The sequence below is a fragment of the Ctenopharyngodon idella genome, chromosome 6 (genome assembly GCF_019924925.1).
Source record: "Ctenopharyngodon idella isolate HZGC_01 chromosome 6, HZGC01, whole genome shotgun sequence".
Classification (NCBI taxonomy): Eukaryota; Metazoa; Chordata; class Actinopteri; order Cypriniformes; family Xenocyprididae; genus Ctenopharyngodon; species Ctenopharyngodon idella.
Window position 1 is genome coordinate 26,151,736 of NC_067225.1, and position 26,761 is coordinate 26,178,496.

A 26,761-nucleotide genomic window follows, 5' to 3' on the forward strand; every position below is an offset into this window, starting at 1 on the left:
ATTTATTTTTGTTGAGCATTCATTTCTATGATTTGCATATTTTGTTGTCAGATTCATCAGAACATTTACATCCTTGTATTTCAGCAAACTTTTTTTTTTTTTTTTTTTTGCTTTCTCTGTCAAATCTGGAAAAATGTTACAAAAAATACATTATTAATTCCCTCCTAGAAACACTATACACTGAATTCGCTCACAAAAACATCACTAGATCCATATGGATATTGATATATTTAGCTGGAAGCATGAGACAGTTGCTTCACGTATAAAGCCAATACAATCTAAGCACGACAGAAGCAAAGCGTCCACTGAGCTCACAACTCAATTTTGCCCTAAAGGGAGAGCACTGAAAAACAGGTTTGTGGTAAAAACATGGCCAAAACATCTGCCATTCACGAGAACTGTCCTTTCAAAGCTTTTTTTCCTAGAGCTCCGTCATAGCTCTTCCCAGCTTAGGGCATGGAAAGTATAATATCCAACTACTATCAGCATGCGGGGGTGAGGATTTACCAGGAATGTTAATAAATGCTTCCCAACAGGTACTGCTCCAATGCACCTCTGAGTAACATGCATAGGAACAACATGATCCGAGCATGGATCGTACAGTACATTTGACTGCTAAGAGCATATTAAAACAACATATTTCTGACAGTCATGTTTAATAACAACAAAATTAATAACGCCAACTTATTCTAATTTCAAAGATTTTAAAATGGACCTTACCAGATCAGTTAGTAAGCCTGTAAAATCCCTTGATATTTGGACAGGTTCAGTATAGTCCTGATCTAATGTTTCCCACAGGGTTGTGGCTTCCTTGAACAATACTCTCTTGTCTGCTTTCAAAGAGACCAAAAGGTGTTGCAAGAGTTTCAGGCTAGTGAGCCCCGCCCCTTCCCTCCCCCTTTGTGTGACATCACTAGCACCTCACTTTGCTCTTACCCACCTTGAGCTAGACTTCTCTTCAAGTATTTGTTTCTCTCTCTGTTTCCGCCAGCCATCTATGCCATCATCTCCCTGAAACTCTCTAACTCACACATGTAATTAAGCTTTCACAACTTCATTCTTTCTCTACAGTCACCTCCCTCTAACTCTGATACTCACTTCCTGTTCTTGTCAAACCAGACAAACAGGTTACGCTCACTGAAATACACACACATAGAATGGCATTCCTCTTATTTCATTATGGGAGGGGATTTAGAGCATTGATCATAATGTACACCCTTCAATAGCTTTTGAACCCTTTTCCTGGTGTGTCTCATTTTTACAGTCTGAATCTTAATCCATCACCCGTTGGTTTGGATGCCCGCTCCCTTACGCTTCCCAAGGCAAATATGCGAGGAATCTACTACTTTCTCGTAATCATTAATGGCTGGCCATGGCACTCTTCACCTCCTGGTGAAAACAGCATGCCTCTCTCACAGTGACTAAATAGCTGAAGCGACAGCAACATGGAATGTCTCACTATCTGACAACATGAAAGTTCCCTGACCTTTCTCTGACATTTAAAAAAATTAACTAAAATTATACTTCATATGTTGATGTGGAAAGGTGGTACTGATTATTTAAAATAAGCAGTATAAACAGACGACTGACCTAAAAGAATAATTTTCATGCTGTTTTTGTATTACAAAAACATGTGATAACACATTACAAATGTATTTCTTGGGACACAGAAATACTAAGTGCAAAATCAGCTAATTTAAAACCAGGACTGGGTGAGAGAAAACTATTGTTAACAATAAATTAACAGCAGTCATTTAGAATGCTGAGCGAGACAAGCTATTTCAGCATAATTCTTTTAGCCAATTAAATAAGAGATAACTAGATAAAGTCTGAGGGAAAATCAGAGAGCATGCAAATGGAAAGACAATGGGAACAATCCTCAACACCTCACACTGTCTGTGACTGATAAAGCAAGACAGGCAGGCGCATCTAGGAAGTCTGCAGAAGTTAACAACTAAAATAAAATTTAATTAGATTAAATGAACAAAAACGGAGATAAAATTAAAATAAACAAATACAAAACAAATGAACATGCAAAAATGAAAAGAAAAAAGAAAAAAGAAAATGCTTAAAATAAAAACAATTTCAGGGTGACAAATGTTAATTTGCAGACACAAACCCTACATATGATGTATTTTTAAAGAATCACTGATCCTGATGTAAATGTATCATGTGATACCCATTAGCACCAGAGATTTGTTTAGCACCAGTATCGATAACTATGGATTCAAATCGCCATTACACGCATCTAAAAACCGGTTTATGCATCTGGATGTATGAAAGTATTATTTTATAATCATACACACCTTGAACTCTTTCATGTTACTGGAATAATGATGCAGTGCAGAAATATTTTGCGGATGTTGACACACCCTCAAGATGCGTCACTAGACCTTCAAGACAAGCTGCTTTCACACAGAAGTGAAATACAGTTATCAGTCCTTTTTTGTAGTGGTAAATACAGTTATATTCACACATAGATCTATTATGAGAGTGACAACTGCATTCTGTAAACAAAATGTTAATCTGAGGACTCAAAACCACATTTTTTGTAAACTCGTATTGTGTAAATGGAACTGCACTTTTGCATGAGCTGGACTTAAAAAAAACAAACAAACAAAAAAAAACACTCTTAGCAAATACAGTTATCAAAGTCAATCTCAAAAACGACTAAAAAGACTAACACTTTAGACGGTAAGTAAACAAACTGTTAATAGCAATACCAGACACCACCAATTCACATGATCAAACATGAACTTGTGTATAAAATGCTGCTTCTTTTGAAGGCATGTTGCAGCCAAAACGAAAGCAAGAACTATGCTGAACTTGCTGAAAAACAAGAACTATATTGTCTGGCATGGTCTTAAAATCTCTGATGTGTCTATGATTTGTCATCACCATATTTACAGACAATCCAGACGCAATCGTCAGCTCTGAATTATGACTCAAACATATTCTGCATCAGACAAGACACACACACACACACACACACACACACACACAATCCCTATGGAGGTAACCACAAATAAATAGTAAACAGTTTAGAAAGAAATATGAGAGGTGCTTGCCTTGCCTATGCAAAACTCATCACCTTAACACTAGGGAGTTTTGGGTTGTTGCCAGGTTATGTTTTTAATACAGTCAATATAATATACAGTCAATATTTTTCAGGTAATACTTTATTAATTTGCTTAGGCTTCAGTACAGTAACAATATAAAAGCAATTTATTAAATTTAGCAAAAAACAGGTTATCTTTATATAATAATAATCACACATTTGCTGCTTTTATATTTTAGAAAGGGGATCCCTTGCAAGGGGGTCATCATACTTATGGGTCATTTGGCATCAAAAAGTTTGAAAAACCCTGCAATAGAGGACATCCCAGTGAAATAATATACAAAAGCACAGCATTCAGTGTAAACACAACCAAAATTAAGAAATTATTAACAATCATCTGCCAAACAATATGTCAAGATCTACAGCAACTTCTCTATACTAATAAGATAAAACTGTGGACAGACAAATGACTGGAGTTTTGCTTTTTTCAAATTTCCTTTTGTCAGCAACAATACAAAATACACTTTATTTACTGCTTTCATAGGACATCAGTTCAGAGCCCGGGAAAGTTCAGACAAAAAGTTTGGGAGCTTCTTTTAATACTGAAGACCCCCAATAGCTCTTGCATGTGGAGGAGTTACAGCCGCGAGACCCCTCGCTCTCTTCTATGGCCCCCTGCTAAGCTAATTGTGTTTTATTGCTTGATCAATTGTCTGGCCTGAGTGAAATGCACAATGGCGGTCAGATTTGCATAATGAGCTTGGCGTGCTGGAAGAAGATTGGGGGGCGGGCGGACACAAAAACTGCCCTCTTGGCAGGAAGCACAATCAATACTGGCCAGATGATGGGTTGCACTCTGACAGGGCCTAGTGTACTTTCAAAAAGAGAGTGTTAAAACACTCAGTCGAGTGGGAAAAGACACACAAAAAGAAGATGGAAAGAATGGGAGAGAAGATGACCAGATTTATTACCTTTTTTGGACATGGTACCTTGTAAAAATTTGAATATATATATCAAAGCATCCTGGTAATACTATGTGATAGATTCACTTTACCATGGTACCGCCACATTATCTTTCTGTTAAGACAAAATGAGAAATAGAAAGGAAGATGTTTACTCTCTAACCCTCCCGTAGCTGTCTTAGTTTTGCCAGGAGAAGAGCTGATGGGGGCTCTGTCAATTGAGCCAATCCCCCTTCAGACATCACATTGCTGGCATCGCTCCAGTTCCTGCCCCAGAACTGCTCCCCATGAAGCTCCATAATTACACCCTCCACAGGGAGGGGCTGGTGTTCATTGCAGCCATGCAGCAGGGTTACAGAGTGGGACATGCCCATTAACACTCTGGCACAAGACTGCATATACATACACACCCAGCTGCATCCAAAGCATTGGTGTAATGGATGCCAATTAACAGACACTTTAATGAGTGAGGTTGAGGTGAAATATAGAAGTCCTCATAAAAAAAGAGCAATGGTTACTAATCTCTCATAGCCTTGAAATGTGATAAATGAGGATGTTCATTAAAAATGCCAATGAACACAAAATGAAAGCAGGGAGATATCTAAATAGGACATTTTTGGGAAATGCATACTGCACACAAAAATCTGATTGGCTGACTTGGCCTAACATCTGGGATTTGGGGCGCACAAATCCACGTGGAAACAAAGGTACTGGGTTAATACAATGACTGCTTCTAAGAATGAACTTTAGGCACTGGATTTGCCAGTTTACTGTCATTAAATCTGGAAGATATTTTGAATTTTTTAGGCACTTGGTAGCAAGCAAACTAGAGTAGATATCTACTAAGGATGGGACAATACATCGATGCATCGTGAATCGAGAAATGTTTCTGGATCAATTCTGATATTTCCCGTATGTATCGCGATTCTCTCTCGAATCGATTCTGAGCTTAGTTTTCAACAGCAGATGGCACTGCGTGCTTTACGAACAGACGTACTCTGCTTCCTTCTAATTCCTTACACACACCACTTGAACCTTCTATAAAATAATCATCCATAAAGTTCAAAAAGGTTGAAGCGAATTACAAGGGTGTTTGCAGTGGTCTGTTTACATTAATCTCACGTCATAAAAGCATTCTGAGGGGCAAATACATTCTCAGACTCAGCCGAACGCATGAGCGGTCTTCTTCATGAGCATTTGAACATGCGGTTAAAAAATAGCCTAGTTCGCCATCTGCTGTTAAAACTAATAAATTTGCTTGAAGAAAAAAATCTGCAACTGTTTTGGAATCGGCCAATTTGCTTGTAAAAACATCAAAATCAGAATTGGCAATGAAAAATCATCATTTGTGCATCCCTAGACAAAACTAGTCAAAAACCTTGTAACTCCATTTGAGCTTGATTTTAGTAAAATGTTAATAATATAATGCAAGTGTCTGACCATATATAAAGCCACAATATCAACTTTGACAACACAGTGTTTAATCATTTAAAACATACAGTATATAGAGGAAGGAGGGAGGGCGGCGCAAATTTTTGCCTGTCACAATAAGAAGTAAATCTAAACCTGGTAGTAAGCTTTAAGCGTTTCAGAAAAACCCACCCCTAAATTTTGAGTTTGAACCTAGAAAGAACCATAGAATTTTCTCCATCACCACTGAACCCATGTACAAGGCTCTTAGCACAAGAGTAAAACAAAAACAAACAAACAAAACGGCAAACCTTTCGTGGCTTGAGCTTGTCTTGCAGGTCGTACTGGCCAATGCCTTTGTAGCTAATCCCCAACCACCACGGTATGCCCTGTTTGTCCTGAGAAAGAGAAGAGATTTTTTAAAAAAGGAAAGGTAATTACGGCTTTTGTCTGTCAACGGTACAGAAATAAAAAGATCACATGGGTTCAACCAACACAGCCATTCATATACAGTAGCACTGTAGATCTCCAGAGACATTTCTAATGAACTAAGCACAATTATAATTATACCACACACATTTTACTAGTGTTTAATTATTTAACCAACCATAAATCAAGTTAAGGACGTACTAATTATGGCAGCTTCAGTATTTATAATGTCTAGGATTGTACGTCCTAAAAATGAATCACATGATGAATCAAACCACACACCTTCACTTTGTAGTAATGAACTCCATATGCAGGCAAGGACTCAACTAAGGTCAGATACCTGTTGATTGAAGTTACAACAGTCTAGTGAATGACAGTATAGCACAGAAAGTTAATAAGATAGTGTTTCAGACAAAAACAAATAGGATGAACAACATTTTAACCCTAGTTAATCATCTATAATGTGTCACTGACAGTAGTCCTACAAACTCCTGGTGCCTTCACAGTGAGGGACAATGTCAATATATCAATGCAGGAGCACAAATCAAGCTGACAGAAATGACCTTGTCTCATCCCAATGAGCTAAAAATAAAGTGGGACATTGCGATTAGGCCGGCTGAAAGCAGTCACTTTCAGTAATGTGGTCTAATTAATTACGCAGTTTCACCCTTCCACAAACAACTGCAGCAGTTATCAGAGGTAGGGCAACAGGCTCAGACTCGCAGTTCCTTTATGTCAGGCATATAAATTATTAGTGTGCTTACCGTACGATAGCCTGTCCACGACTGAGTCCTTTTAGCTTCTTATAATGCTCGATTACTTTATCTTCACTAGAGGGCAAAAGAGAGAAACGTTACCATCCGCACAACGGCAACAAACTAGTAATTGAGCATGAGACCAACATGTGAATGTGCCATTTAAATGACATGGCTAGTCAGACTATTAACTAGTCAGATATTACACCAGGTGCACCCATGTGTGAAATGCCATCTGGCTGGCTGTCCTGTGAATCACACACACACTGTTTGTGGCAATTATCCTAATAACCGGTTCCTCAAACACACATACACACACACACACACGCTGTAAGTATTCATGTCCACTATTAATATGAAACAACAAAAAGGAAATTAATATGACAGATGAACATTACAGGAAACTTTTACACCAATAAAATTACAATCTATAGACAATTTTTATAGATAAACTAACAGCTGCTTATGCAGTCACTTGCACAGCTGCCTCTTAAACACTTGCACTAATGCACAGCTGTTTCCTAACATACTCATTCCCACTCACACACTTCAATAATTGCTGTCTGTTAACTGGTTTACTGTCTTACTGCTCCCCACACTCAATACCCATTGATTAAAGCTGCCACATCAATTCTTTAAAAGGTGGTAGACTTCAACATCTAGACGTCTAGGGTTACAGTAGCCAGAGGGCAGGCATAATTAACAAGCAAGTTAATTAACAAGGTTTGTTTGAAATAAACAGGCTACAGCTTGCACACTACAACCTGGCTACACTAAAGACTTTGAGTTTCAAGACTGCAATAACATATATTCACACTCTGTGTGTCATTTGTGGGTATTAGACACTGAATAATGTTCTTCATTTCCTACTGAATATTGCGTTTCACTCTGAAAATTGTCATATTACAGAAGTTACCTGCCTTTATTACAGAAACAAAAATGCAGTCTTACCAGAATGCTAATGATGGGTGCTCCTTCAAAACCGCAGTAGGGAAAGCTGGAAGCTTTTTTAAGTCTGATCTTGTGCTTTCATCACTAAAAGATTGAAACAAACACAAACATCACTAATTGTGTTAAAATGAAATACTTCAGAAATGAGTAATGGGTGGCCTAGCATGGTAGTAACATAGATATGATTATAGTAACGAGGCTTAAAAAAAAAAAAAAAAAAAAAAGGAAAGACTTGCATCAACAAATTTCCTTTTTTGGGCATTAAAGGATTAGTTCACTTTCAAATGAAAATTAGCCCAAGCTTTACTCACCCTCAAGCCATCCTAGGTGTATATGACTCTCTTCTTTCTGATGAAAACAACAAATTAATAAATATCCTGACGCATCCGAGCTTTATAATGGCAGTGAATGGGGGTCACTATTATGAGCTGAAGAAAGTGCTTGCATCCACATCCATCCATCATAAACGTGTACTCCACAGGCTCCGGAGTGTTAATAAAGGCCTTCTGAAGTGTTTGTGTAAAAAAAATTATCCATATTTAACAAGTTATGAAGTAAAATATCCAGCTTTCACCAGACCGCCTTCCGTATTCAAAGTACAAAGAAAGTGTAAACTGGTGTCGCGTCAATTACACTTTTTCCGTAAGTTGAATACGGAAGGCAGTCTGGCATCGTTTTGCTTCAGAAGGCCTTTATTAACCCCCCGGGGGCCGTGTGGAGTACACGTTTATGATGGATGTATATGGAAACACTTTCTTCAGCTCATACTAGTGACCCCCATTCACTGCCACTATAAAGCTTGGATGCGTCAGGATATTTATTAATATTTCTTGGATGGCTTGAGGGCGAGTAAAGCTTGGGCTAATTTTCATTTGAAAGTGAACTAATCCTTTAAAAGCAAGGTATGAAGTGTTTGTTAAAATTAATTTAAAAATATTTACTGTCAATTTCTTCTTAAACATATTTTCCAAAACATGCCCTTAAATATCTCTTTACCTCAACAGTCTAAAAATGTATCTAAAATACCATTAGGAAAGCTACTAATAAATTTTCTTATTTTAAAAATAATCAAGAGTCAAGTGTAGTTACTTGAAATATTGAAATATTAGATATTTTTATTTGATTTTGGCTGATGTCTCTCATTACTGCAACACCTTTCATAATTTACAACCAATAATTTACAAACAATTTTTTCATATATTTTAATAGGTTATCATTTCATTAGATTTTATTGAAACTTGACATTTTCAAACATGGCAAACCTGAAAGAATATAATGTATAGATTCTGTAAACGCCAGTCTTGTTTGGACAAAACATGGTGTGATTTAGAAGATAATGTTTGTTTGAGGAGAGCAGGTTTCATTCTTTGAAATAGAACTCTGAGGTGATAAGTGATGACACCGATTGACTGATGTTTGCATACTTTTCTCTTAGAGCTTCTTGATGTTTGGAGAACACATTGTTTTTATCTTTCATCCTCGTGCTGGAATTCCTTTTCAGATAGATGGGCTTCCTATTGCAAACAGCTCACAACGCTTACACTTTAAACCAATCAGTGTTTAAGTTACAAATCATTACGAGGCATGCATTTTTTTCTATTCTGCAACTACAAAAATCTTGGCTTGACTTTTTATAGTCACTCAGAGCCCAATATTTAAAGATTAGATATAAATGTAAAACTGAGATTTCCCATGTAAGGTTACAAATTTAAGCTGAAGTTAATGATGATGCAGTACTTGAGCTAACAGCATCTTATCTCAGTGGAGAGAGTGTGCTATAATTCAATGTCAAAGCCTGTTACCTAAATAATATACAGTTAGCATGTTTAAAGTAATAGTTCTGTCATATAATTCACGCTCACGTTGTTCCAAAGCCGTATGACTTACTTTCTTCCCTGGAACACAAAGCATGTAATTGCATGGACAAATGGCATCTAGTGCATCAATAAACATGTGTTCTTCTGTGCTAAATTGAAGAAAGAAAGTCATACACATTTGAAATGGCATGGGGGTGAGTGAACAATAACAGATTTTCTATTTCATTTTTGCAATAACTATCCCTTTAAGAGCTTAGAAGGCTACAACAAAAGCTATACAAAACGTGTAACTGGCACCATTGTGATGGAAGGAAAGACACAACACCTGAATTCATAAAACAGGACAGCAGTGTTATAGAAAACCCTCATGTAATGTGTTTCCAGACATCTGATCTGTTCTAGCAAGCTTTGATCTGATCTTTTCCAAAACCAAGTTGAGGGTGAAGTGGGCGATATTGTTTTTACAGGAAGCAATTACTCAGAAAACAAAGGGGCAAGAACTGATTTAAATGTGAAGAACACTTTAAAACCACAACATCTGAGTCAGAATACTTTGAAAATTAATTGAAAACAAAAGGAAACAGGTTACAGAATTGATAACATGTAAAGTCCTGCTTATCAGCCCATTAATACCTTGCTCTACTAAGCACCACTATATTCCCTGGTGCTCTTCCGTTTCCAAGCCAGTTGGTTCTGCAGTTCAGCAATTTATGATAAGTTTGAAGGTATAAATCTAGCAGGCTGGGTTGATGATGTGGTAAAATACAGTAAGTTGGTGCCTTGAGACTGCAATGCCTTGTCAGCAATCTGGAATTCATTATACTGTCTGTACTATCAAAGAGTTGGCAAGGAAGGGCGGGCAAACGCTTAACCCAGCACAAGAAACGCATGGAGGAGTTAGAGCCATGTGTCAGCTTTTTCAAGAATCCATATAGAGTGCATTAGTGCCTGCCCACTTTTTCAGTGGCATTGGTTTCGGAAGTATTTTTTCCATTTGTTTTTCCTATAGGGATTTTTAAAAGTCTTCCTTAAAGCGTTATGTTAAGCCAAGAACCAAGCAAACTAGTTGCGAGGTGAATCAAAACATTACAAACCAATAATCAAAGCTCAAAAATTTGTGAAAATTGGACAAAAAGACAAAGGTAGAAGAATGTGTACTTGACTGCTTTAAGGATCAGGTATACTTTATTTTCTATGTTCTGCTCTGTCTCTGACTGGAGTGGACACACAAATTGGGCGACCGCATCCGCAGACCTTCCTGATAATGAAAAAAAACCTGCGTCATGCGGACATCGCGCAGACGGGCGAAGTATACTTTGTGCTTTAGTGAGGGGTAGAACTACTTTCCCCTCGCTGAAGCATTACGAATGACAATCAAATGAAAAACTATGGAGAAATATAACTATTCATTTAAAGGTGACCTTTTATGCCCCTTTTTACAAGATGTAATGTAAGTCTCTGGTGTCCCCGAAATGTGTCTGTAAAGTTTCAGCTCAAAATACCCCATGGATTTTTTTATTATACCAGGTTTTCCTGCCTATTTTTGGGTCAGAGAAAAAAATGTGCTGATTTTGGTGTGTAGCTTTAAATGCGAATGAGCTTGTGCTCCCTGCCTCCAAGCTTGCGATTCAAATACACTGAGGCATAAACAATACAGGAGAAGCTCACACAGCAAATATAACTCTCAAAATGGATTATTTTGTGGATGTTTGCTAACATTGGTGATGTGTTTATGAATTATACAGACTGCAAGCGTTTTTGGGTTAAAAATGAAAATAACAACATGGCTCTGGTCTCCGTGAATACAATTAGAAACAATGGTAACTTTAGCCACATTTAACAGTACATTAGCAACGTGCTAACAAAACACATTCAGAAAGACAATTTGCAAAATCACGAAATATTTATGAAATCATGAACAGTTGGTATCAATCCATCTTTGAGAATCAACTTCTGTGCAAATCCTGTGTTTTACCGACCCTCATGTGCAAAGCAGTCTGGTGCAAATTTACTTGCACATACTGGTATATGAATTTATTTGGACACATTCCCTTCATATATAAAATTACACCACTGCGTCCTTAGTGGCTCAGATGCCAAGAGCTTATGGAGACTCATATGTTTACTATTACAGCCGTTAACAAATCTGTATCCTTTTCCACGTTTTCTGGGTTAGATGCACCGGGGACCCAATTATAGCACAAACACGGAAAAAGTCAGATTTTCATGATATGTCCCCTTTAATCTTGTTGATTATTTATATAGGAACAATATCTTTAAAGGTTAATAAGTTATCATTAAAACAAATTTCCCTATGGAGAAAATGAATGGAGTTTTTACTTCCAGAACCCGACAACTCCACTCTACAGGTCATTTGATGTCAACGTCCTTGAACTGAATGTGATTTCTGCTTAGAATTCAGGTTCAACAGGATCAAGGATTATCATAATAGTATTTAAAAATAATTTTATTAAAAATAATAACAAGTGATTTTTTTTTTTTTAAGAAGTGACACCACTTCTTAAACTTTCCATATGCTCTTTAAAGAACAAGGACATAGGGGATCATATAGGGAGAACCCCTGCTTGGTTGCTCCTGACATAAACTGCAGACAGATGACATCAGCATCCTGCATGACGCCCTATCGTCTGCCAACGGGAGATGTCTCCACTCCCTTTCCACTAACATCTATGCAGTCTTAACAGAGGAGAGGAGGAGGTTTATATGAAGAGAGGTGGGAGTCTTCTAGCTTCCTACATAAACTTAAAGCCCTGGGCCTCCAAATGCAACCGCTCAGGCTTTATGAGATCTGGGAGCCTTCATCCTCATGAAATAACAGAAATTAGAGGAAGAGAAGGTCTAAGGGTTTGCTGCTGCATGTTAAGCCCACTTAAACTATAAAAGGATGCTATCAGTAATGATACGCTGCTACCAGATCTGCTTGACCGCACTGCTTAATTATATGCCAGCAAATAAATAGTGAAGGGCATATCAGGCATAAAAATGAACTAGCATGACCCACCAATATCTTTAACCAAAAACTCAAAATTGGGAATACACTAACATTTCAAAAGTTTGGGGTCTTTATTAACATTTTTAAAGGTTTTTGAAAAATGTATCTTATGCTCAGCAAGGCTGCATTTATTTGATCAAAAATACAGTAAAACATGAATATTGTGAAATAGTATTACAATGTAAAATGACCATTTTCTATTTCTATTATTTAATATATTTTAAAATGTAATTTATTCATGTAATGCCAAAGCTGAATTTTCAGCAGTCATTCCTTGAGTCTTCAGTGTCACATGATCCTTATAATATGCTGACTTTTAATATGCTCCAGAAACATTTCTTATGATCATTGTTGAAAACAGTTGTGTTGCTTAATATATTTGTGGATGAAACCATGATGCTTTTTTCAGGAATCTTTGATGAATAAAAAGTTCAAAAGAACAGCATTTATTTGAAATAGAAATCCTTTGTAACATTATAAAATGTCTTTACTGTCACTTTTGATCAATTTAATGCAACCTTGCTGAATAAAATTATACAAACATTTTTTATAGTATGCCATATGCCTAATATGCCACCTGTGTACTCTAACCTCCCATTTTCCCGACGAGCCCTTTCAATATGTCCCTTCCTGTCCATTTCGACAGAAGCATGTCAAAACAGAAAGAAAACAAAGCTTGTCAAGCCATTTCACGAGGCATTTAACAAGTTCCCCAATGCTAAACAAAAGCAGTCGTTGTTGCAAGGTAAACATTTTCAGAGAAAAAGGGCCTGTTTGCACACCTCTGTTCTCACTCAGCTCAACAGTGGACAATCTCTGTTTTCCAATAATGAACTGCAAGGCTACTGTGAAAGAGTGACCAACACATGTTCAAACCTTGCTGGCCAATTCACCCTTTTCATTTGTTAGTGTTACGTTAACAGATTGCTTTATCCCTTTGCATCCCATTCACTGCCTCAAGTGCATGTTAACAGAGAAGATGAAGAATTCCATTACTCACAACAACTAATCATTTGGAGTAAACCTCCTGAAAATTTATGAACGGAGAACTAGGTAATATGCCAACTGGTATGGTGACTGTAGAAATGTGCTTAGAAAGTGGGCAACATTTATAAACAACAAAAAGCTCTGAGCTGAATTATGCTGTCGTACATGAAATGCACATGCAAAGGGTCCTTTTTTAAGGTTTAAGACCAGAAATATCCAAGCCATGGACATACACATAACATATGCCATAGACTGCCAGTTCTAATCACTCATTAAAAGTTTTCTTCGGAAATGATCAACTAGGGCTGGATGGATTCACAACAAAACACTGAGGCACACAACCTAAACATTAACTTAAAAGTGCTTACTTTTAGATGGATCTAACTTGCAAAGGCTTAATTCCACCAAGTTGGACGGACACAAATTTTAGCAATACAAATAAAAACATAGAACATGACCTTTTTATTTTGCAGTTATTTTATATGGTATGATGGAATTTTTAATCAATCGAACACCTGTGCAAAAAGTGAGCGCAGCAATTTTTTATCCTTTCATGTTTTGTCTGAAAAGGAATTGATTTATGATTGAGTTATAAATGTTATGTCATTTCAAGCAGTAATAAAAGTTAAATATCTGAAGAGTTTAGCCTTGTAATCCCTACGCCTGTTACTTGCTGTTGATTAATAGACACTATCAAATTTTATAAGGCTAAACTGTGAGAACAGGAAGCTGAAGCTATGGTGGTGACAGTTTCAAAAATAACCTTAATACTAACGTTTTGATCCCAACAAATACCAGACATATACCAGTAAAAAAAAAAAAATAGTGTGTATAGTGAGGCTAAAAATATTTGTAAACTTCAGCCGTACTCAATGTACATGTCATTGCAAAGAAAAAGAAAAAAGATTCTGCTCACAAATGATCCTTAACCTTGTCTCAGAACTTTCAGTCATTTAATTTTCTGTTAACCACCTGGTTCAAGGTCATTTTTGTGGATTAAAGTTTCCCTCAAGTTCACACAGGTGTCCTAGCAGGTGTATGTTCCATTAAGTTGGACAACTAGAAAGTGTTTTACTTTTACTAGGTGATAAATAAACTTTTACTAGAGTTTCTTTCTTAATTTAGAACAATATCTATTAATTATTTAAAGTCAAACAAACAAACAAAAAAACTTTATAAGCCATATATATATATATATATATATATATATATATATTAGTTACATATTAGATTAGAATATAAAGTCTGTAAAGGTCGGTTGCCCCTGATCTAATGTCTACCAAGATCTCTCTTACCTTTTGTAGTCTCCGTTTGCCTCCTAAAGAAAGAAACAAAAGTGCTTGTTGATGAATCATTTCAGACCGAACCTTTATACATGCTTGTGCCTTGAGTCAATGCAGTAAGAAGCTTAACTTCAGAGTGGGTTTAGACCACACGCCTCTAAACTTTGTATTAGACATTTGCCAATTAATGAAAAGTTGATATATTTACAGTTAAAGTTGCACTCTAAGCACTTCAGCGCACAAATACAAGCGTGCGAAGGAACGTCGTTTTATACTACAGTGTAGCGAAAAGACAAATGCAAATTCTGACGTAAAAACTAGACATACAGTAGTACACATGTAGTTGTAACGGGTTTAGTTATAAAACCGTTTAAAATCAGTTCAGGAGATACAAATTGCGTATGAAAATGACTCGCACCGAGTCTGTCAAAACTAACCCAGAGAACTCAAATTCTCACTCACCTGAACAGTGTATGCAGCTAACTTAAAAACGATCTCACTCTCCACTTCAATGTTTTCCTGTAAGTTTTAAAAGCAAAGAGTAAAAAATTATTGAATCGCTTTACAATGATTTCGGCAGACACCAAACCTAACTATTTATCCCACCAACCGTTTTCAGTTCCACACACAGGTTCCACTGTGGACGATACCATCTTTGTAAACAGACACAGGGTGTCTGTACAAAAGTAATCACTTTATCTACCTTACACGCACTGTATCATTACACGACTAACAAATTATTACGATAACACGTGAATTTAGCATTTTAAAAAAGGCAGTAATATATTCAGAATTACTTCAGTAAATAACTTGGACCACCCCAGGATGACATGGTACAGTCTGGGAGCAGGTTCAGCGCTCGTGTTTCAACGTGCATCAAAAGAATTTACTCTGGTGTCTCGCGAACGCAAATTATTATATATAAAAAAAACGTTATATGGATTTAAATGAATTGTTTTCACCACACGACCGCGCAAGGGTAATTTTAAATAAATGTCTAAAGAAGTTTGTGGCTGTAGTAGACTGTAGTACTACAGTTACAACGAGGGTAGATTAATCAGTCAACATGGGGTCGCTGTACAGCAACCAGGAAAATCCCTCAGCCACTCAATCACGCCATATGCAGCGCCCCATCACACCATTTTATATTACAAATAACGGATTAATAGCAATATTGCTTATATTTACTTTTTATATTATAATACATAACTTCACATTGAATTTGTTAAATGACATCTTTTTACTAAGTAGTAACTATGAATGAAGGCCAGTATCGCCGATATTGATGCTGATGTCTCTATTAAATAATTTTTTTTCAATTTCTGGGGATAAAATGTGCAATTATAGTCATTTAACATTATAGTTTAATTGAAAGCCATCATTATTAACATTTATTAAGCTTTAAAAAATATAAAAACTTTTAATTTAAGAGAACTTAAAACATTCTTCACATAAACCCATTGTAATAAATGTCACGTTTAGTTTTTGTTTTCTTTATTTTTGACCCATGTAACCTTGCATTTTAATAAATAAGGTTTTTACATTAATATTTTCCATACCAGTGACATTTCACAATTCTTGATTCTTAAACCACAACAAAAACTACTAGCCTAACTAATATAAAGTCCACTGATTTTTTTATGTAAACAGTCAGTAATAAAACTGTTAAATACACATTAAATGTTTAGGCATTAAACCTTATACTGCAGCAAAATGCACAAAATTACAGCCAAAACCTTAAATTTGTCCATATTTATTACCATATACAGAAAGTAAATATAAAATCTCTGTCAAAGATGAGCAAATAGTAATCCTCAATAGGGTTCAGCATCACACTGAACATACCCACTTGCTTCAAAACAGGTCCAGTAACAAATCTTTAGTGTTTTCCATCTCATTTTTGTGTAAATTAGAACTTTCTATTATTTCGTTACAGTGGAGAACATCAAAAAGCAGCATTAGATTAAAATACGTAGAATAAAATTACGATTATGATTATTTCGGAATTAGCCTATGTGATTTGTAATAGTTTCTATTTAGACACAAAAAACAAGAAAATCTGTCAGAGCAAGCTAAATTCATACTACCTTTCTTTCTTTATCAAATGTGTTAGGTTGAGTTAGATTTGGTGGTTCAATAATGGCCTTTACAGTTGAAAGAGGCTATGCTGTGTATCCTGCTGTGTCAGGGCTGTCATCTGTAAATGCCCGTAATCAAAAAGAACTTAATGGAAGCCACCTGCCAAGCTATTTTAAAGCCTCACAAAAAAAAAATCAAAGGGAAAAATCATCCACGTACAATTGTTGTAGAAAACATAAGAATACAACACGACAGCAATGAATTATTCTATTGACTTTTTAGCATGCATTGCTCTACAAAATAACAGTAATTGTAATCTTTAATAGATTTTTGATGTTTTGATCTGTGACATGATTTTAATACTTGAATCACTTACATTGAAGACAGATATCTTAGCATTCCGGAAAAACAGTTCGACAGTGGTAGCATCTTTCAAATATGCAACGCTCTCGATGTAAAACCTACAGAAAACAGCAACAATCAATATGGAACATAAATGAACTGCTATAATAAACCAAAACTAACAATCATCACATATAAAGAGATTAAAACATAAAGTGATATAAAGAGATATGAATAAGAAATTATTGTCAATCTCAATGCCAAATCTTCTTTTGTCTCCAGCTATGTATGTCTTGCTTTTGCATGTTGAAGTTGCACCAGCATGCCTCATACTGTGCTGGTAGCGCCCCCTATTGGTTAGCCATTGTCCATGCAAATGAGTGAATCTGAACTAACCTGACTTGGAATTTAAGCTCAAGTGGTCCAGTCTTTTTGGAAAAGTCATGGTCCAGCACCCTGCGATCCAGTTGAAGCCAGTTTGTTTGACCCCTGATGAACGGCAATAAGTCTAATTGAATACTTGGGTTAAATCACATAAGAAACATACATATCTGCTATAATGATGTTTTTGAAAGACTTGTAAGAACTATTTATGGTTGTACATAATTAAACCTCAAATGTTGTGTATGATCCTATATGTGCTTTGTTTGGCTGAATGAATTATCAAAAGCAAGTAAGTAAAAAAATCATAAAACAACAATAGGCTCCTTGTAAAAGTGGAATCGCCTAATCTAAAAATCTAAGCCTTTTGTTCGAATGCGAGTTGACATAGACTTATAGTAGTTATTATTTGAGGGTGTCTGGCTAATGATACTACAATGTATGTAATGTACAGAGATTACATGCTAGTAGTATTGCTAATATTGTAATTAAAGATCTACTGGAGAATCTTTGTATTAAGTTGTGAAGTAGTGCTAATAAGCAATAATAAATATGTCTTTCTATACAATGACGACAAATCACTTCACTAACTTACCTCTCATCAGTGAAGGAGATTCCAAAATATTCTTTCTCTTTCAAGTTGAAATGTGATGAAACCAGATCCAGGAGATCTCGGGACAGCAGTTTTGGCTGTATTAGGGAAAACAGGTGTTACTGTTAATAACGCGACTGTTTTTGTCTGTCTATCTATAGTTAGTGTGGTGAGTTAGCTTTACCTGGACCAGCAGTTCCAGCTGCCTGTCATCTAGCAGAAGCACCTGACAAAGCCGGCCCTCCGTCATCTGTAAAATACACATGCAGTATATATAGTATTAATATATTCAATATCTGTATATTATTAATTCTCATAAATATGGTTTTGGATAAAATAGTGTGCACTATAGTTCAAGAGTTTGGGGTCAGAATGAAATTAACACTTTCAGCAAGGATGCATTACATTGATCAAAAGTGACAATAAAAGGCATTTGGTGCATTACAATAATTTTTACAAAAATTTCCATTTCAAATAAACTTTCTATTTAATCAAAGAATCCAAAAAACATATCATGGTTTTAACAAAAATATTAAGCAGCACAACTGTTTTCAACACTGATAATAATAAGAAATGATTTTTGAGGAGCAAATCAGCATATTAGAATGATTTCTGAATGATCATGTGACACCAAAGAATGATGCTGAAAATTCAGCTTTGCCATTACAGAAATAAAATTATATTTTAAAATATACTAAAATAGAAAATAGTTATTTCACACTGTAATAATATTTCACTATATTACTATTTTTTATCAAATAAACGAAGCCTTGGTGAACACAAGAGACTTCTTTCAAAAACATTAAAACACTTTACCAACCCCAAACTTTTGAAAGGAAGTGTAATTAACATTTTTACTGACACTGTATGTGTGTGTGTGTGTGTAAGTCCATAGTATTTTGAACATACTCTTCCATGACCTCTAATACAGATTTAGACACCATCATAACCTACTGCAATACTTATAAACACTAATCTAATGATATGAGGAGAGTGTGTCCTCTGATATTGGGTTAATAAATTGGATTGTTTTTCCCATTGGGAAGATTGATCTCTGTGTAGAGTCAGCTGGATTTAGATGTTATCTTGGCAGCCTCTTGGCAGGATGACTTTAGTATTTAGTATTCAACAAAGTCAAAGAAAACTAATATTATGAACACAATTATTATTTTATTATTTTGTACAGAATCTTTATTCTGAATATCCACCGTATTAACTGAAGTACTAATTATTTATGAACCTATTTAGAGTGTAGCATTTGATTTACAATGGGAGAGAGGAGAAAACACACACACACAGAGAGAGAGAGAGAGAGAGAGAGAGAGAGAGAGAGAGAGAGAGAGAGAGAGAGAGAGACTTAAACAAGAGGGCCTAAAGAAATTTGAACTGATGTAAACCTGAACTTGCAAGGACACATTGTTCCCTTCACCATGTCCAATACAACGCTGATATTTATTTTTCCCAGTTTACATCATGTCTTCTTACACAATGGCTGTGCAGCTACAGCTGAAAGCTCAAGACTGAGCCCTAATAAAATTTAATATAATCCAAGTCATTTTTTCATTGTTGAATGTTGAAAGCTTGTTGAAAGCTTCCCCCAATAAGCTTTATCATAATAATAAAACTATAATTATGTATAATCAATCTGGCCTCTTCTTATCTCTAATACTCTATTAAATCAATTGCAAAATTAATAACACACAATTAACTTTTCTATTTCATGAATTAAAACAGTGATGAGACTGAGGTTTCAACGTGGAGCATGCATGAATTCTGCTTAATTAGTAAGAACCAACCTATCTCTCTTCACCAGATCCACCAGTGTATATGTACTGATAACAGTTGATTAATTAACCAGAATTAGCCATTCTCATGTGAATTAAGCAAATTTCATATCTTGTGATTAATATAACATAATATAATAATATTTTTACGTAAATAATATAATATTTTTATGTAAATAATATAATATTTTTATGTAAATAATTTCTTTTCATTTATACTAGGAATTATATTTCTAGAAGACAAAACATTTCTTGTGACAAAACAAGAGCTATAAAAAGTACTATTAAATAAGAGAGAAAAAGTAGAGTGTTAGTGGCTATAAAAAACAAGGACTTGCATTTAAGCCATCTTAATGGAGAGAATTATTGGTGTTGTTAATTACACAGGCTCCATTGTCTAAGCTTGGATTAGTCACTATAGAAACCCTTTACAGGACCAGCCCAGCCCGATAAATGATTCAAGCCATGCTTTAATAAAACTTGCTTTGTTATTAAAGATCACACAAAACATGTATAGTAAGAACAATAGATCTTTTTAATGTTGCATTCAACATTACTTGGAATTTATGCTTAAGCAATGTTTTGCTTAGCTAAATGTTTAGTTTAATGTTTGGTTGCACTTTATTTTACATTTATGTGTACTTACGGTTGCTTACAATGTACTTAGCTAAGAAAATATTGGGTTATATAAGGTAACAGGTTAAGGTTAGGTTTAGGGGTAGGTTCAGAATAAGTACCTAGTTATTACCCAGTTAAGGTAATTACTGTAATAAGTACATTGTATATACATGGGGAACAGGACTGTAAAATAAAGTGCTACCTAATATTTTAATTTTGATTAGATTAATACTCAATAGGCAATACCGATTTCCATACATTAGGAAAATCTTCTACACCAGCAATGCAGGGAGCCTCATCGGCTTTGGGTTGAACTTTACCTTGCCAAAAACAATGCACTTGAAAGTGCTTTACACCAGACTCAGCATCAGCATTATTTAAGCTTAATGCGGCATCGCTTCCCTGCCCCCCTAAGACTTTCTTACCCCCCTAAAAAGCCCTCCACTTATCCCTGAAAAAACATCCACTTATGTGTTTTCTGCTTGTCTGGTATAGATTTACTCATGCAGAGATCTCCCTTGTTTTGTGTGCTGTCAGACTATAAGGTCATCACTGTGCCAGGCACCGAGTGGCCGCTATATTAGTATGTTAACTCATGTTGTGGATGAATGCAGACAAAAGAGTTAGTATAAAGTTTGGGATAAGTAATGAATATTTAAACTTGTGGCTCTGTTTTTTAGTATCTGAAGAGAATGGAAGCATATTTAATTTGTATTTATGTATGAACTAAGCCTATGTGCCTATGGGGGTAGGGAATGAGTGACCACTGACCATGCAAAAAAAAGAGGGTCATGTGATGTATAATGCTCTTGACATATGGGTCATTCACCCTGAATTGAACTCAATTGAATTGAGTTCAAACAAAGCCCATATACTCCCTCTCCAAAATGCACACACGCTTTTAGCTCTATTTTTTTTTTTTTTTAAACCCTTAAACTATTATATACCTATGGAAGCCCGTTTCCGCCACAATTGAGTAAAAAAATATAATTCTGTAAGTCATAATAATGAGACACTTTCTCATAATTATGACTTAGTTTCTCATAATAATGAGAAACGTTCTCGTAATAATGACTTAGTTTCTCATAATAACGAGAAACTTTCTCGTAATAATGTGAAACTTTCTCATAATTATGACTTATATCTCATAATAATGAGAAACTTTCTTATAATATTGACTTAGTTTCTCATAATAATGAGAAACTTTCTCGTAATAATGACTTAGTTTCTCATAATAATGAGAAACTTTCTTATAATAATGACTTAGTTTCTCATAATAACGAGAAACTTTCTCATAATAATGAGAAACTTCTACGCATGCGCAGAGCAGAAGGGCGTGGCACGCTAGCGACATCCCCTGGTCAAAGTCTCGTAAATGCGAGAACAGCAAACATGGCGCGTTATGCAAAACAGTTGTTTTCGTTAAAGTAATCTACAAAGTGCAGTCTATCTATAGTATCATTAAATAACATCAGTTATTATAAATTATCAGTATATCTTCAATACTTTTCCATACGCACGAGAAGGTGGAACGCAAAGTGGTTTCCGTGGTAACGGTGGAAACTGTTGCATGAACGCGACGGCTTACAAAACTATCAGATTAACGAAGGAATATGACATGTATTCGTTAAGTTTAAGTGCAACGTCTTCATAAAATGTGTGGGTTTATGTGTTAACGTTAACACGTATTTCGCGGATGAGTCTAGGCTATTTGATGTGCAGGTTTGCCTAGACAAGGCGCTGGAAAGCTTTTCTAATATAAACCGGGTCCTAAAGCATTTGCCCAGTCATAAACCTTCATTCCAGTGATATTCCTACAGAAAACACCTTTTAAGATGTTTATGACTCATTAGAATGTATGCAAAAGACAGCTTTCCAGGTGAAGCGTTCTTTAACAGACTTGGATATGTAGGTGTGTGCTGTCTTATCATTCCTCTATGTGTTTGAAATCCATGGATCACCACTCTGTGTTTCTGCTTGTTCATACACAAAAATACAAATGAATGTTACAAATGAATAAACGATTATATCCCGTCTCATGGCTACTGATAATTTATCAATAATGTTATTTATTTAATGATATTATAGATTACACTTTGCAGAACGTGCCATGGTTGCGGAGTTATCGCATTTGACCAGCGGATGTCGCTAGCGTGTCACTGCTCCGCTGCTTTGCGCATGCGTAGAAGTTTCTCATTATTATGAGAAACTAAGTCATTATTACGAGAAAGTTTCTCATTATTATGAGAAACTAAGTCATTATTACGAGAAAGCTTCTCATTATTATGAGAAAATAAGTCATAATTACGAGAAAGTTTCTCATTATTATGAGAAACTAAGTCATTATTACGAGAAACTAAGTCATTATTACGAGAAAGTTTCTCATTATGAGATACTAAGTCATTATTACGAGAGTTTCTCATTATTATGAGATACTAAGTCATTATTACGAGAAACTTTCTCAATATGAGATACTAAGTCATAATTATGAGAAAGTTTCTCATTATTATGACTTACAGAATTATATTTTTTTACTCAATTGTGGCGGAAACGGGCTTCCATATATACCACTAGCTCAAAACCTGAAAACGGTTCAACCACTGCCCCAAAACATGCTTGAGTGTGATTTTTCAAGTCCAGTCTTACACAAACAATGCCATCACAGGGTGAGTCACAAGAAAAACAAAAAGATGAAATAACTCAGACCTACCAGCTCTATACAGCAAAGAAGAAAAAAAAAAACATATGGAGAGAAGATCTGTCTGGATACATAAATATCACCCAACTGTGGAGTGACTCTCAATAAAGTTGATTGAAGAAATACAGAAATAAAAGCTATTAAATTTCAGTTTCTTACTCATAGTCACCCTATGGCTTCAGATTTCACTCAGTTATATGTCACAATAGGGAGGAAAAGATGATCACAACTTCCGTTTCATGCCAACTTTTATGTATGTGAAGCAACTGTGTATTTATAACCACATTTTTCTTCAAACTATATGCAGACAGATATTGTCAACAAATGGTCAGTAAAAAGAAGGATTTTTATCTTCAGAAAATGTCAACCTCAGGAGCTCTATTTTTAGAAAGTAAATTAGTGCTGCCCAATTATAAAAAAATATTATTAATATAATGTGATTATTAATGTCAATTCATAGAATGTACATGAAAATACTTGACATTTAAAACTCACCAAATGCAAGTAAAAATCAGTGTTGGAGAGTATATTAAACAGTATCAATCGCCAGTTCGACGGTAACATTTTTATAAATTCTAACAATGCAAAACTGTGAGAACATGAATGTGAACAAACGTGAACGACACTCGGGACAGTGGAGGACAGGGCAGTGCTGCATCGTCACGAAAGTTTAAGCCTTGCTAATTTAAATATTTAAGCTCAAGAAGACGCAAAAGGGAACTCAATTCGTTACTCGTGCACTGTGTGGGAAGTTTTCTGTGGTGCAAACATCTGAAGTGCGCACCCAGAAATCCGCATCTCAGACAGTGCACAAATATTCAATTGAGCTCTCTTTCACATCTACTTGCGCTTGAACAGACATATTAAAACACAGTCCTTTCAGGATTTCACGGGACTTTTGTCTGATTTTTGCGGCCTAAAATGACTGAATTTGCGGTGGCTTTTCTCAAAATTTGCGACAATATTTACAGCATTTCTTGTTGTTTAGCAGTAAAAATATACAACAGACAACATTCGTTTAACATCATTATACTTTTTTGACCTCGAGAACCATTGCAGGGCTCCGGACTAACATTTGAGGGTAGAAGCACCGGTGCCTCATGAACTTTTTTTAAATACGTCTTTAGTACCTTTCTGGGCACTGAAACTTTCTGGGCCATTGGATTTTATCAAAAGTATATTAATTTATGTTCTGAAGATGAACAAAGGTCTTACGGGTGTGGAACAACATGAGGGTGAGTAATTAATGACAGAAACCAGGTGGCACCAGCCCCTGATTTGGCAGCGCTGTGAGGGCTGACAGAAAAGCACTGAGCTTAAGTTGAGATGCAGACACTATTACCTTTTATTTTATTGTTAATAAATATTACAAATATATACTAGGGTGTGGAAATGGCTAAAAAGCCAATAAGTGCTCCTCTGCAACATCTACTACAGTGGTAATTTATTGTCTTTTTTTATTTCTAAATAAGTGTTTGCTTTTTCTACATCGTGAAACTTTTAGTTTTACAAATGGGGACAAACTATGAAGGATGAACAAATAATGTTTTGGATGTCACATTAAAAATAACATTCAAATCGGGCAATATTTGAAGTGCTGGGAAAAGTTAAAGTGAAACACTTAAAAGCACTCGAAAACATTAAACCATTTCTGCCACAAGTTATTTCTGTTAGTGTTAGTGGCACAATGTTTCTTATGGTTTCCAGATTACACAGCGCTGTGAAGAAAGTGCTTGAATTCACTGCAGAATTAATAACATCGCTGTGAAATCTTGTGAGAAACATTTAACTTTGTCGCAGAATTCTCTGGTAAACCACAGATATCAGATCAAACAGTTTCCACGTCGCCACTGTTGGTGTTGTGTGATCGAGATCGGCCCGCTGCTCTGAACTTCTGTCGCGTTGTCTATAATTGGTCCGAGCTGCGCAGCTGAAATGAGTTGACTAAATGCATGTTGCAGTGACGTCACGGGACGTGTCTAAGCCGAAAATCTGCAGCAATTAAGAAAAAAATGCAAGCTCCTCCGAATATTGCGGAGTTTGCTTGATTTTGCGATAAATTCAGTGATCGCAGAATAGCAAAATCCTGGAGGGACTGAAAACAAAATGCATGTCATTGTTATGTCCTGGCAAGTAACCTTGTAAACATAACAGTCAGTTATGTCTTAACTGAATGTAAACAGTTGAGAAATAAAATAAAGTGTAACAGTATACTGGATCAATGCATTAGCTCTTAAAGTGACAGCAGCATAATATTGCAACCTGGTCTCATGGAAAGACGTACTTGTGGGAACATTTTTGCAAGTCGCAAAATAAGTACCAATACGTACATATCACTGCAGTTTCCAACAGAAATGAACACTAGAGGCAGTAAAACAGCAAGCACTTTAAATCATTTTCATACACAGCTATGATTTTTCACATCTCCTTGCACAATATTATGTTATGATCTCAAAACACTTTTACCAAAGTAAAGCTTAACCAGCTCCGTATGTTTCGATTTTTTGATATAACAAGTTTGCTCGGTATAGCTCAGCTGATACGGAGTTCTACTTAGGATGTGGAAGGCTTGGGTACGAATCCCGTGAAAGGCGAGTCATGGTAAAAGAGCTCAAAGATGAGAGAAACAAGCTAAAATGGCATTACGAATGCTTTTTGTGTCACATTTGCTTTTGTTAACACTATCGGGTAGGTTTAGGTGTAGTGTTTGTGGTACGTTATTTTTAAATGTAATGGAGCATTAGCACCACTCACCAGACATTTCAAATCAGAACTGCGGTGATACGTATAAAACCGACGCAATAAAAACTTACCATACTCACGTTCATCCGTTTCGGAAAAAAAACTGAACACGCTTTTAGCGCCACTCAGTGGTCATTTCACATTGAAACTGTCAGGAAACGTACATGGCGCTACGTATTTTCGTTTTGCAAAAATGTTCCCACAGGTACGTTTTTCTAATGAGACTGGGCTGTAATATTGACAGTTGAATACAATAAAATAAAAATATTAATGCCACGATTTTAATATTGATAAGTATTCTTACACATTTGTATGTCTTAACATTGTTCATACGTAAATAATTTACGTTTTAGTGACATCAATATTGTACGTTTCAGTGTGTATGAAAACGGAAGTGTACGTGTGAACAACCACACTTTACATACAAATACACACGAATACTCATGAGATCACGTTGTATCATTATTACTCTTATGTTGTATCAAACCCATATGAGTTTTTCCTTCTACCAAACACAAAATAATTTATTTACAGAATGCTAACACTGCTCTTTTACATACAATGAAATTGAATGGAGACCATGGGCTTATGCCCAAAAAGCACAATAAAAACACTGCTATACTCTTTTTTTAAAAATAAAGTACAGAAAAGCTCATGTTCAATGATTCTGACTTAAAAATTCTGAAAAGAATCTGTTCATCTTGACTTCTGGAAAAAGAAAGCTGTTTTTGACAGCAAGTACATATATTAGATGTCATGAATGACTGAATTCATGTTAAGGTTACTAGAACAACATTCCTTAGACACAATGACATCAGACAGACCACAGCTCTGACAACAGTAAGAGAAGAAACAACATC

At 35.7% G+C, this 26,761-nt stretch overlaps 1 protein-coding gene across 4 annotated transcripts in view; it reads right to left on the reverse strand.

The window, feature by feature from the left end:
* frmd4ba (FERM domain containing 4Ba) overlaps positions 1–26,761 on the reverse strand; it is a 52,610-nt gene that overhangs the window by 10,067 nt on the left and 15,782 nt on the right. For all 4 annotated transcript variants that reach the window (XM_051897311.1, XM_051897309.1, XM_051897308.1 and 1 more), the window contains exons 2-11: positions 18,244–18,309; positions 18,063–18,157; positions 17,483–17,575; positions 17,121–17,205; positions 15,128–15,184; positions 14,678–14,700; positions 7,566–7,649; positions 6,624–6,689; positions 6,142–6,199; positions 5,742–5,828 (exon numbers count right to left, since the gene is read on the reverse strand). In XM_051897311.1, the coding sequence (XP_051753271.1) occupies positions 5,742–5,828; positions 6,142–6,199; positions 6,624–6,689; positions 7,566–7,649; positions 14,678–14,700; positions 15,128–15,184; positions 17,121–17,205; positions 17,483–17,575; positions 18,063–18,157; positions 18,244–18,309 (714 nt within the window). The remainder of the gene's footprint in view (positions 1–5,741; positions 5,829–6,141; positions 6,200–6,623; positions 6,690–7,565; positions 7,650–14,677; positions 14,701–15,127; positions 15,185–17,120; positions 17,206–17,482; positions 17,576–18,062; positions 18,158–18,243; positions 18,310–26,761) is intronic.